This window comes from Salmo salar, chromosome ssa13, assembly GCF_905237065.1.
Source record: "Salmo salar chromosome ssa13, Ssal_v3.1, whole genome shotgun sequence".
Classification (NCBI taxonomy): domain Eukaryota; kingdom Metazoa; phylum Chordata; class Actinopteri; order Salmoniformes; family Salmonidae; genus Salmo; species Salmo salar.
Window position 1 is genome coordinate 44,049,967 of NC_059454.1, and position 14,013 is coordinate 44,063,979.

Here is a 14,013-nt window from a genome sequence, read left to right on the forward strand (position 1 = left end):
GCACACACACACAGAGAGTAATTCATGCTCGTATAAACTTAAGCAATGATGGTGTCCCCCTTCTGATGGTGCCCACAGAGAGACAACATGGTTAATTCCAAACCAAACCACAGACATCACAGTGACAATGACAGACAGTAGAGTCACAGACAGGCCACAAACAGACGGACTACCCAGGACGACCTAGACTCGGTGAGGCACAGCAGCATTATAAGAGGGACTGACTGCTTGTTTGCCAGTCTGGAGGACCAAACTTACCAACTGGCTGCCACCATCATTACATCATCACCTCAGCACAAGGTCAAAGGTCACTCACAACATTCCTGGGGTAAGAGGAAGCGTAAGACTTTAAGGAGGACGGGAGGGGGGTGAGGGTTGGGTCGAGGGAGGGAGGGAGGGAGGGGGTATAGGGGGTGGGGGTATGTCACACTTTGTTGTCAATCATTGACAGCTTGGGAGGGAATTGTCGCCCCCGTACCATACGACCATCCCAAGTGCATCTTGGGAAATGTAGGCCACTGTACGGCCGTAGTACAGTACGGCCATCCTCCCAAGTGTTGGTTCACACCGCAACAATGAACACACTGCAGCTCTGTGCATCACAACCCTGTTGGCTCGGGCTGAAGCCGAGGGTTGTGGGTAAAGATGGGGGTGGGGAGGGGCGTGGTAGAGCCATCAATATACAGAGTTTGGTGAAGTGTTCTGATGGAACCCCATAGTGGCACCAAACTCACCACCTAACTATATTGTAGTGTATATCAATGGCTCTGGGTCGTGGGTTACATTGGAGTCAGTCAGTCCATGGAGGGGACACTAACCCTGTGGGGTACATATAGGACTTCAATTAGATTTAGGTAGAATTTGTTCTACCAGAATCAACACCGAAGGTAAGGTGTCTTGTGTTTTACATGATTGTTTTGTAAGCTACGGTATGTTTTAGGTTACTGTTAACTATATTCTACCACAGTTACTACTGTACATAAAACAGCACCATATCTGGAACATGTCTGACATTAACAATGACTGAAAATAGTTAGCAAAAAGACTGATATTAATTCAAGTTGATTATTCCTTAGGGAATTACTGTGTAACAATGTCATTTGAAAGGCATGAAAAGGAAGTAACTGTACTAAAAATGAGATCGGTATAATATGCCTTCAACTCTGACAATGGCTAATGCCAATCAATACAGCCTGTTGTAAAGTCAAGCATACTGTGACCGTAAAGGCCAAAACACACCGTGACTACCAACGGCTAAAAACAGCGGGCGCCCGTCATTTTCTGTTCATTTCGAGTCTACATATTGTATCACCACCGTTCGTTGACACCCAGCAGGCGTTCGCTAACAGAGCACGGCCACCCGCTGCTTTTCGCCATTTGTCTTTTCTGTGCGTCTCAGCAGTGTTCGTTCGGTGTTTAAGAATAGATGGGTCAACCACGGAAATACATAGAGAATCACAGGATCTCTATGGGGTCAACAGTCACATTCCCATACTGTATCATCTCCAGTGGCGGCTGGTGGCACTTTAAATTGGAGGACGGGCTCACGGTAATGGCTGGAACGGAATGGAATGGTATCAAACACACGTATTCCATCGATGCGTTTGATACCATTCCATTCCAGCTTTTTCTAAGAGCTGTCCTCCACTCACCAGCCTCCACTGATCATATCTAACCTCCAACCATTAGGGGTTAGATAGAACTCCTGTCAGACAGAGATGGCTTGGGCTGGACCATACAAACAGTGTGTCGGCGACTGTTGAGAGGTGGTTAGTTCAAGGGCAGAGGTAAGAATTCAAAAACACACAGAAGAGAGCTTCTTCATCTTTCCAATGACAAGGTAATAACCAAGGTCATTGGCCAAATCTGACCATCGAAGCAGGATTTCCACACCACAGATACAGTTAAGTCAGGGGATTGGATCATATCTAGGCAACATGACATTACTCAATGCCCCTTGCTGAGGCGTCAACTTTCAAGTCTGAAGGAATTTCTCTGCCTGTTTTTATATATATATATATATATATATATATATATATATATATATATTACTGTTAAAGCAACCAACCGTGAATTATAATTCCCATAACTAATCGATTCAATGGTCCTGGATTCATTTAGAATGAATTAATCAACTTAGAATTACATAACGGAATTAAAGAAATTTCACTTTTCCAAAGACTGTCAAGAGTTGTGTCACAGAAGGGGCAGAGAATGACCAATAACACAGAGATATAAAAGACATCCAGTACATTAGACATACAGTAGATTACACTGTAGACAGGTCAGAGACACAGCAGAGGACACAGTAGAGACACAGTAGAGACACAATAGAAGACGGTAGAAGACGCATACCCTGTTGTTGCAGAGCATTCCTTGAATATGTTGATCAATAATCTTGGTTATTGATTGGCTGATTGATTCCAATTTGTGCTGCTGCTTAGCTACCAGCGTTCGCATTCCAATATCATTGTCATCAAATTTGAATCATTTTTCTTATCGCTGTTATTTCATAAAACAATAGAATTGGTTTCTATTTGCACATGATGGGAAACAGAGAGTGCACAATTCCTTGCTTCATCGCACACGAAGGCACATAATAGACAAACTCACAAACAGAGAATTGCCGTTCATATTCAAGCATTGCAGATTGACAAGAAACCAAGTAAACAGAGAGAGAGAGAGAGAGAGAGAGAGAAATTGCTTCATGGAGATGCAAGTGGTGAGAGACATAGATTCACTTTGAAATTGATGGACTAACTCATGGTATAGTAAACATTTCCATGTTCTCTTGGGATATGGATATTGGATATTGTAAGATTGATGTATCCTACACTTTCTGTTAATGTGAATATCATCATGTCTTCTCACCCATTGCGTAACATGAAGTTGCTGTTCGTTTACTACTCTATCTATCCTCTCAACCCTACCGTACCACACCACACCCTGTTAGACAGAAGCCTATGTTAGGAATAACTGTACCAAATACCTCTATAGGGGATAACTTAAAGTAACTGTCCAGTGAAAATCTCACTTTTAAAAAACACATAATCTGTTAACTCATACTCAAATCGAGATGTTGACTTGTCCTATACTCATATTTGTTGCCAAAGCATAGATTAGAGAAAAAAAACTCTAACTTGTATCACAAACAGACCGTTTAAAAAATGTTTTCTATTTCCTCATAGAGTATGACATAATGTTTTTGTCTGAGACGTCGCATTGGCTGAACTGGCCAATCAGCTGTTTACTTGTCATAAAAAAACATTTATTTATTGACAGGTGTACGCCCACACCATTCTGTTGTTGGTGTACGCCCACACCATTCAAACACAGAAAATCTGCTTTTTAACATACTTTATACAAAAAACTTGGAAGGAAAACTATTTCACTCATATTGTAATTAATTATAGATCATATTTCATAGAAATCTAGAAACACTGGACAGCTACTTTAACAGTGTACTGTGTGACTGAAAGCACGCCTTAGGCCCTATATATAATATATGGAATATATCTATTTTTACATAAAAATGTGTGTTTTCACCGTAACTCTAAATGACAGGCAGCCTTTTAGAATGTACACAGTATAGTATGTTGCTTCAACAGAGTGTGGTTGCCATAGAAATAGAATTCCAAGAATGGGCCTCCCCATTCAAGTCAGTTCTATTTCTAAGGTCCTAGCCTCCTATCCTGCCTATACAAAATGGCTACCAAATCTAATGTAAAGAACCAGAAAATGTTACTTACATCGACAATAAAGAAGTCGAGCCAGCACCAGGCATTGGTGAAGTACTTGTGGAATCCGTAGGCGACCCACTTGAGCAACATCTCTAAGATAAAGATGTATGTGAACACACTGTCGGCGTATTCCAAGATGGTCCTGATGGTCTTCCTCTGCTGGATGTACACATCCTCAAAAGCCTGGGGGTGGGGGGGGGGGGGGGCGGGCACATACACAGTTAGCTTCAGCTGAATTGTGGGGTAAATGAACATGCTCTGTGATTGATGAATTTATTGATAGATTTGAAATACATAGCCTATAATTTGCCTCCGCCATATAAGTACAACAATGAATATATAATAAATCATGGAGGATTAGAAACACAATAAAGTCAACAGACTATTTACATTAAAAGTGATGAAAATGTATACAACAACGGTTCTGTTGCTCAATCATGACAAAAAAATATATTTAAAATTCCCAGGAAAAATGTAGTATTGATTGCACTATTCCATTCCTGCTGATTTGACGTCATGCCTGAGGACATAGCTCCCTTGGCACCAGAAATAGATTCCCCCCGCCTATCCTATCTGATAAATCACACAGTCCATTAGATCCCCTCTCAGATAAATGGTACAGTCCATTAATCACAGAGAGAGTCCAGATGTGTCTCAAATGGCAGCCTATTCCCTATGTAGTACACTACTTTTGGTCAAAAGTAGTGCACTATAAAGGGAATAGACTGCCATTTGGGACAAAGCCTCAGTCAGCCTCTGCTCTGATGCTCCTGCCTGGACCCACCCACCCTTCTTAGTACAGCGACTGGCTGAGATGCTGCTGCCTGGCCCATCCCCCCACTCTCCTTAGAACAGTGACTGGCTGAGATGCTCCTGCCTGGCCCCTCCCCCCACTCTCCTTAGAACAGTGACTGGCTGAGATGCTCCTGCCTGGCCCCTCCCCCCACCCTCCTTAGAACAGTGACTGGCTGAGATGCTCCTGCCTGGCCCCTCCCCCCACTCTCCTTAGAACAGTGACTGGCTGAGATGCTCCTGCCTGGCCCCTCCCCCCACTCTCCTTAGTACAGTGACTGGCTGAGATGCTCCTGCCTGGCCCCTCCCCCCACTCTCCTTAGTACAGTGACTAGCTTCTTAGTGACTGGGCCTGCTGACTGCACCACTCCATGTTTTGTCCTATGTCCTCATAGCCAGGCAGAGAGAAACACAGCCCTTAAACAGCCAACCTTCTCCACTCACACTCGACCTCCTTTCTGCCTCCAAAATGGCATCCTACCCTAGTCTCTAGCGCACAAATTTTGACCAAAGCCTCTCTGTCCCGCTGTGTGTGTGTGTGTGTGTGTGTGTGTGTGTGTGTGTGTGTGTGTGTGTGTGTGTGTGTGTGTGTGTGTGTGTGTGTGTGTGAACGTTCCACACTGTGACTTACCAGGGCCCCACTACTGAGTAGGATCATAAAGATAATGACGGTTTCGAACCAGTTATGCTCCACAATTAGATAGCATGTCTTTCTCAGGAACCACCAATATTTTCCCCACCCGTGAGTGATGGGCACGTCGCAGCATGGATACTTGATAATACACTCTGTACGGAAGGGGACAGGAGCAAACACACAACATCATACCGTTACTAAAACATTGAAAAGAATGTTACGAATTACAAACTGGGAGGAGCGGGGCAGGGCAGGAAGGGGCACGGAACGCAAGGGAGTGTCAGGGCGTGGTTTAGGGCAGGGAGGGGCGGGGCACGGAGGGGCGGGGCGGGGCAAGGAAGAGCAAGGTGCAGTCCTACCAGGTGTCCAACAGTTTTCTGGGTCTAGGTACTCTTCCACAGCCTCCACCACCACCGCCTCCACCTCCACATCAGGCTTGATGTCTATGGTGCTGCCCTCCGATGAGCTGGTGTCGTCCAGCTACACACACAGACAGAGATGCGCACACACACACACACACACACACACACACACACACACACACACACACACACACACACACACACACACACACACACACACACACACACACACACACACACACACACACACACACACACACACACACACACACACACACACACACAGAGATACAGACAGACGCAGAGAGAGAGAGACAGAGAGCGAGCGAGCGACAGAGAGACACACAGACACAAAACACACAGAGAGGACGTGAGAATGACAGGGCAAGGGACAGAGGAAATACATCATCGGCAGCAGGTTGACTGATCAGTAGCCCTGTCGGCAGCAACGGCTCTTGGGTTATTGGTACACAGAGAGAGAAAGACAAGAGAGAGACATGACCAACGGCGAAGCCTCTCTCACAGCCATTCATACGTACTGCTGCGTGCATAGCAGTGGGTCTCACTTCCTGTCTCAATGTATAAATAGCTACCTCCCTGAGGCTTCATATAGGTAGACAGATGACGATACAGAGATTAAAGGATGAAGAAGGAGAAGATGTAGACACACTCCTGGGGCTAAGATACATTCTGGTCATACACATAATGAGCTGCGTCTACCCATGTCTACATGCTGAGTGTGTGATCGGTCATGCGCGACGTGTTCTAAATGACCTTGAGTAAACACATGCCATGACTAGCAGAGAACCAATGACCTGGTTGTAATTCACCTGGACTTTACATTACATTAGAGAGCGCTAGATTTTAAACGAGAGCCTCCAATGAGCGATTCAAGTTGACTTAAACACTAGACTACCGTAATAATAAGCAAACGATGAGACTTAACTGGAAATATCAAAACCCCAGCAGCTGACTGCAATTCCTAACCTTATGATATGCCACAGATTTAAGACTACAGGGCTGGAATATCAAATAACCATCCACTCCAGCCATACTGCTAAATGTATTGGCGACGTTTTAAGAAAAGAAAAAAAAACACCAGTCAGCAGATATCCATTTCATCCACGGCTGTAGCCATTACTATATGAGTGTGTGTATATATGAGTAGTGGAGTTACATAAGAGCCTTGGGCAGTGGAAACTAATGTTACACTGGTGACCACACCCATGCTTTACAGCCAGGAGACCACAAAACAACAACCATGGAGTAATGCATTACTCCTACATTGATACAACATCACCGCAACATTACAATAAGATTACCTTGGCATTACCAAAGCACTAATACAACATTACCACAACATTACAATAAGATTACCTCGGCATTACCAAAGCATTAATACAACATTACCACAACGTTACAGTAAGATTACCTCAACATTACCAAAGCATAACTACAACATTGCCACAACATTAATACAACATTACCACAACATTACTACAACATAACCACACCATTTGGTGACTGCAACATTACCCCCATGCAACATTACTACATCGCTGCAACATTACAACATAACCACAACATTACTTACCCCCTGTAAAAATACCACAACATTACTACAACATAATCCTCAAATGACCTCCTGCAACATTACAACAACATCATTATCAAGAAACAAACTATGGGTGTATCTAAAATGGCACCCTATTCCTGGTCATGTGCTACTTTTCATCAGAGCCATATTGATGTACCAGGTTCTCATGACAACATGCTCATTAAACATTTGGCTAACTAACTCTCTGTTCACTCACCTCTTTGCTGTTCTCGTTCTCCGACTCGCTACTGAAGTCCTCAGTGTTGAGGTTCTCAAAGTCGGACTCTCCGACCGCGATGGGAACGCACACGGTCAGGTTCGGATTATGGATGAAGGACATGTGGTCCTCGTCGATCATGTACTTCCCGACGCTGCTCCCTATACCACTAGTGGTGCCGTTACCATTCTTGGTGTAGTCCAGGTCGCGGTTGATATCCACACCACTGTGGTTGGCGATACAGTTCAGTTTCTTGTTGTACATGTCGTCTAAAGGTTTCTGTTCGTCCTCCACCGGCGGCTTCTTGGTCAAGCTGAGCACCAACTCTGCCAGCTTGATCTTGAACCAGGCGATGCCCTTCTTGATGCGGATGACGGAGATCTGAAGGTTGTTCATTTCTCCGTCGTCATCTGTTGCGGCTAAGTTGTCTGCGCTGAACGAGGACAGCAGCAAGGCAAGGAAAAGGTTCAACACCTATAGGGAGGAGAATCAGGCACACACTGGGTCAGACGTGAGGATGGATCTGGTATGGCCAACGGAGATGTGTGTACACATGGGACCTGGTATGTGTAGTGCAACGAACCTGCCGTTCATAAGACGGCAAACTGCTCCCAGAGAGTTACGTTTCTTGGGCCAGTGATTACGGTCACTGCCCTCGGTTATGGCGACTGGGGTTTGAGGGCCATCAGGAAGGCTAGTATTGTATACAAAGATACACTCTGGGGACACTTACCACCAAGTTCCCGATAACCATGACCATCATGAAGACGATGAGACACATGCCCTGGCCGGCCACCTCCATACAGTCCCACATGGTCTCGATCCACTCCCCGCACAGCACCCGGAACACCATCAGGAACGAGTGGAAGAAGTCGTGCATGTGCCAGCGGGGCAGCTTACAGTCCAGGGCGATCTTACACACACAGTCCTTGTAGTTCTTGCCGAACAGCTGCATGCCAACCACGGCAAAGATGAAGACGATGAGCGCTAAGACGAGGGTCAGGTTTCCCAGGGCGCCAACAGAGTTACCGATGATCTTGATCAGCATGTTGAGTGTGGGCCACGACTTGGCCAGTTTAAACACTCTTAGCTGAGGGAGAGGGGCATGGAAGAGAGTGATGGAGAGGGGAGGGAGGAAGAGAGAGAGAGGGAGAGAGGATGTGAGAATGATGGAAGAAGGGAGAGCGGAAACTACTAATTAGCAGCTGGGGTTTGAGTGATCAATAGTTCTGGTTGCGGTAATGGCTCTTGGGGTATTGGTATGGTAATTGATAGAGCAGAAGAAGTAATTATGAAAACTAGCAGTACATATACTAGTAAGGCAGTATATACAGTAAGTTGTATTGCATACAAGTAAATGTATCACTACAACAGACAGTGCTGTAGTTGAGCAACACCATGTAATCATTCAGTACGTGAATCAATGCACACTGTGGAATTGATATGATTTGTGTACACAACTGACAGACACGTACATTTGGGGGGAGGGCGGGGATAAAAGAGAGATTACCAATCGGAATGATCTGAGCACAGACAGCCCCTCCACGTCAGCCAATGCCAGCTCCACTAACGATAGGGTCACGATGAAGCCGTCAAAGCAGTTCCACCCTTCCTGGAAATAGTAGTAGGGATCCATGGCAACCAGCTTGGCAAACATCTCCACAGCAAAGATCCCTGTGAACACCTGGCAGGGACAAATAGAGGTCAGAGGTCAGTTAGAGTAACTGCTACGGAAACATTTACCTTTCAAAGTGACAAACAGAGGTCAGACGTACTGTACTGTAGGAACTGGTACTATAATTATTTTAAAAAGTTAGCGGTGAGCACTACCTTAGATGGAAGTTAAGATTAGCCCACTAGCAAGAGGCTAGCACTTACCTCAATTAAGATTCAAGAACGCTTTCTGGAGTCTCTTTGAATGCATTTCCAATGTCTCCATGGCGTGTGTTTCTCTGTCTAAAGATGACCCTTGTGTAGGCTGCCTTCACGTTCAAAATGTGCAAAACTAGCTCCCTTAGGACAGTGACATTTTCATCACAGGACAGACATTTGGCTAGCAGAATGTCACCTAAGCTAGTAGAAATTGTGGTTTACTAGCCCGGCTAGTCAGTGCCCAAAATCCTTACTTTCCATCCCTTACAGCTGTTCTGAAGTCAGTAAGGCCATTGTGACACCTCTGTGTTCTGCTAATGAGTCTAATGAATGGCTGAAGGTCATCGTTAATCATGGAGTCAGCTGATGTAACACCCTGGGCGTCCATAGATCAAGGCGTGGCCAGGCAGTGTGTGTGTGTGTGTGTGTGTGTGTGTGTGTGTGTGTGTGTGTGTGTGTGTGTGTGTGTGTGTGTGTGTGTGTGTGTGTGTGTGTGTGTGTGTGTGTGTGTGTTTATGTGCGTGAGAGCATTTGTGTGTGTGAAGACTCATGCTTCAAGGTTATACCCAACCCATGAATGAAAATACCTCTAAGAGAACACACACACTGCCCGATGCTGAATATCACAGAAATAGGTAATACACAGTTTCTTTACAAATTATTTCACAACAAGCACACACTGGTCTAATATGTAAAACATGAAGACTGATCTCATAATCTACTGCAAGTGATACATTTTCCAGCTGCTGTAAATTGATCAAACCCCTAATATCAATATCCTAACCATACCACAGAAAGAGAGACTGTGTTCTACTGATATGCTATCCATGCTAACAACATGAACGAGTAGCTTTAGCTGACATGCTAACTAGACAGTGAAATCCTATGTGCATCAGCTCTACTTTTACTGTGTTTCTGTGGAAATTCTAATAGTATCCATGATAACAGCATTAGCTAGTTGCTTTAGCTTTAGCTTGCATTAGCTAGTAGGCTTAAGGCCCTAAGCAATATACTGAAACCGTATGTGCAGCTCAGGAATTTTACTCAGTTTCTGTAGAAATGCTAATTGTAAAAAGGGCCAGGTTGAGATTTCAGAAAGAAAGAGCCGTTCTTCAGGCACCATTTTAGGGGAGCTCATCGATCAGGCAGCATAAAATATTAATGTGGGCCACCCACCAGCCTGGCATGCAGCACAGAGAAAGAGCAGGCAGCGTGAAGCAGATTGCTGCCTGGGACAAGGAAATAGCAGCACAGAAGAATTATATGATAAGAGAGGGGGGTTGAGAGGAAGGAAAAAAGGACAGAGAGAGAGAAAGAGACTCCTACAGTATACAGACCAGCACCATGTAAGAAATTGGGGGGGAGATGAGCAGAGAGGAGAAAGACACAAGGAAGATTTGTATAGATACAGGGACACTTTGGGTAAGGGGTCCGGGAACGTTTTCATTTAGCTTTGAATAGCCAATGAAAGAACTGCCAATTACGTGCACCAAAATAACACAGCTCTCTCAGCAGACGACAAGCGAATAGATCTTATAAGAGGAGTTGTCATTGTCAACGCACCATGACAAGGACGAGATAACAATGAAATGCCAGATTCTGTTCAGTTTTTTAAATGAACACACTATCAATGATGGGATATACAATGGAAACGAGACAGAGAGCTGAGAGAGAGAGAGAGAGAGAGAGCCTGGGGTGGTCACATCGTGGTCTAGCTCGCAGTTAGTGTCGCCGCCCCAGGTGCACACATATGAATCTGTCTGACACACACACTCTCCTCCTGTCTTTCTCGTCCCCTCTGCTGACTGTCCTATCAAGTGGGTTGAATTATTTGAGCTAAATACTGGAAAGTGTCTAATGTTACCATATACTTTCTAAGTTAATACCACACAAATACTAGGTAAGTACTAACTTAAAGTACTTTTTAAAGTGACACTTCACCACTTTTTAACCTCATATTCATTATCTACAGCGCCATACCAGTGTCTACATGTGAATATGAGGTTAAAAAATTCCCCTTTAATTATCAGCTTATAACGGCTGTAAAATACCACACAAAAAAAGAGAGATCCTCACCAGGTTACCCACAGACAGCACCTCCTCAAAGTGCGGTGTCATGGGGTAGTGCTCCATGGCCATGAAGAGGGTGTTGAGGACGATACAGATGGTGATGGCCAGGTCCACGAAAGGGTCCATGACGATCAGGTTGACAATCTCCTTGATCTTCAGCCAGATGGGACAACACTCCCAGATGAGGAAGATGTTGGAGAACTTATACCAGCAAGGTGGACAACTACGCTGAGACTCCTCCAGTTCTGAGAAAATTGATTAAGAGACCACGCCAGGAAAGGAATATATCAAAAATCCAAATAATAGAATAGTCTCCAACAGCGCAAAATCCTGTCCCCGCCCACCTGGCGCTACAGCCAGGCTTAAGGAAACACTCAAAAGTATTTGAAAGAAAACAGAGATACATGTTATAAAATAATAATAATAATAATAATATGTTCTGTTTATGTAATAATAATATGTATGTCATGCAGTGTCTGTAAGTACAAGAATGACAAGCAATAGTTTTAGAACACCTACTCATACAAGGGTTTTTCTTTATTTGTACTATTTTCTACATTGTAGAATAATAGTGAAGACATCAAAACTATGAAATAACACATGGAATCACCAAAAAAAGTGTTAAACAAATCAAAATATATGTTATGTTTTGAGATTCTTCAAATAGCCACCCTTTGCCTTGATGACAGCTTTGCACACTCTTGGCATTCTCTCAACCAGTTTCATGAGGTAGTCATCTGGAATGCATATCAATAAACAGGTGTGCCTTGTTAAAAGTTAATTTGTGTAATTTCTTTCCTTCTTAATGCTTTTGAGCCAATCAGTTGTGTTGTGACAAGGTAGGGGGGTATACAGAAGATATTTGGCAAAAGACCAAGTACATATTATGGCAAGAACAGCTCAAATAAACAAAGAGAAATGACAGTCCATCATTACTTTAAGGCATGAAGGTCAGTCAATATGGAAAATTTAGACATTAGACCGGTGGAAATTTGTAATTTGGTCGGGAGTCCAAATTGGAGATTTTTGGTTCCAACAGCCGTGTCTTTGTGAGACGCGGTGTGGGTGAACGGATGATGTTCGCATGTGTGGTTCCCACCGTAAAGCATGGAGGAGGAGATGTTATGGTGTGGGGGTGCTTTACTGGTGACACTGTCTGTGATTGATTTAGAATTCAAGGCACACTTAACCAGCATGAATACAACAGCATTCTGCAGGACTATCATCTGGTAGGACTATCATTTGTTTTTCAACAGGACAATGACCCAACACACCTCCAGGCGGTGTAAGGGATATTTGACCAAGAAGGAGAGTGATGGAGGGCTGCATCAGATGACCTGGCCTCCACAATCCCCCGACCTCAACCAAATTGAGATGGTTTAGGATGAGTCGGACCGCAGAGTGAAGGAAAAGCAGCCAACAAGTGCTCAGCCTATGTGGGAACTCCTTCAAGACTGTTGGAAAAGCATTCCAGGTGAAGCTGGTTGAGAGAATGCCAAGAGTGTGCAAAGCTGTCATCAAGGCAAAGGGTGGCTATTTGAAGAATCTCAAATATAAAATATATTTTGCTTTGTTTAACACTTTTTTGGTTTCTACATGATTCCATATGTGTTATTTCATAGTTTTGATGTCTTCACCATTATTCTATAATGTGTAAAATAGTACAAATAAATAAAAACACTTGAATGAGTAGGTGTTCTAAAATGTTTGACCGGTAGTGTATATAGATATAGATATAGGAGATGTAGAACTGTTCGTCCAACGAGAGAGAAGGGCACCTCAGTTGAATCCCGTTTGGGGATTAATAAAGTCTTAATGTAAAAATCTTATCTTATCTTAAATCAGTTAGAAAAGGAAATAGCGAAATAGAAAGAACTGTTCGTCCCCAAAAAAAGGGTGTCTAAGGTAAGAGCCTGTTTAGACTAAGAAAATATGGGAAGTAAGATCTGCCTTTCTTCAACATCAGATTTGTAACTTTTTGGTTTACACTGTCAGCTGAAAACAATAGAGCATGGAAATAGCTAGTTAGTTAGTGTAGGGAAATTAATAGTATGAATAGAGTACCCTCCACTAGTGTGTTGGTGATGACGCTCATGACACTGTTGGCCCGCTCTTTCCTTCCGAAGGAGGTATTGAGCTGGTCCACAGACACCATCAGGGAACCAGACAGCTTCTTCTTCACCTCAACCTCAGTAGTGGGCTGCCAGGAGGAAGAAGAAGAATCAAGCACTGATGGTAGTCAAACCATGAACACCATCCCACAGCGCCATCGCTGGCCAGGGAGGGATGTGCACTTGTAACAAGACTGGATTGGAAGGAGGGGTTAGGCCCATATTGGAGGTTGGTCATTCTTTGGTTGGCACAGCAGATAGTACTGTATTTGTCTTGTTATTGCTAGATGTTGAGAATATGTTGGTTCTAGAAACATGCAGGTCATACGCAGCCAGAGTGGGAGCAGTGGTATGGGGATATTTGACTGTTACATAATACTTGAATAAGAACGTAATATTCTGATATTGAGCAGGGAAGTGTTTTGTATTTGTGTGTGTATGTATTAACGTTGTGACTTACCTATTCTCTGAAACTTGTAAAATAGATTCCAACCACCATTACATCACACCCATTCTAACTAAATGCCCCCCTGCCTAAATGTTCCAATGCTGCCACTTTGACCGTGTCCGAAAACCCGTACTTGCGTTCTCAATAGTAGGCTGATTGAGTATAGGAAA

General features: G+C 43.9%; 1 protein-coding gene across 11 annotated transcripts in view; it reads right to left on the bottom strand.

Annotated features, from left to right (window-relative positions):
* LOC106567001 (sodium channel protein type 8 subunit alpha) overlaps positions 1-14,013 on the bottom strand; it is an 87,755-nt gene that overhangs the window by 18,180 nt on the left and 55,562 nt on the right. For 8 of the 11 annotated variants that reach the window (XM_045693304.1, XM_014135747.2, XM_014135752.2 and 5 more), the window contains 9 exons: positions 13,349-13,484; positions 11,291-11,529; positions 8,853-9,026; positions 8,076-8,432; positions 7,343-7,816; positions 7,123-7,125; positions 5,526-5,646; positions 5,164-5,318; positions 3,750-3,923 (listed from right to left, as the gene is read on the bottom strand). In XM_045693304.1, coding sequence (XP_045549260.1) covers positions 3,750-3,923; positions 5,164-5,318; positions 5,526-5,646; positions 7,123-7,125; positions 7,343-7,816; positions 8,076-8,432; positions 8,853-9,026; positions 11,291-11,529; positions 13,349-13,484 — 1,833 coding nt within the window. The remainder of the gene's footprint in view (positions 1-3,749; positions 3,924-5,163; positions 5,319-5,525; positions 5,647-7,122; positions 7,126-7,342; positions 7,817-8,075; positions 8,433-8,852; positions 9,027-11,290; positions 11,530-13,348; positions 13,485-14,013) is intronic. The other 3 variants (XM_014135748.2, XM_014135759.2, XM_014135758.2) reach the window with 1 other exon arrangement.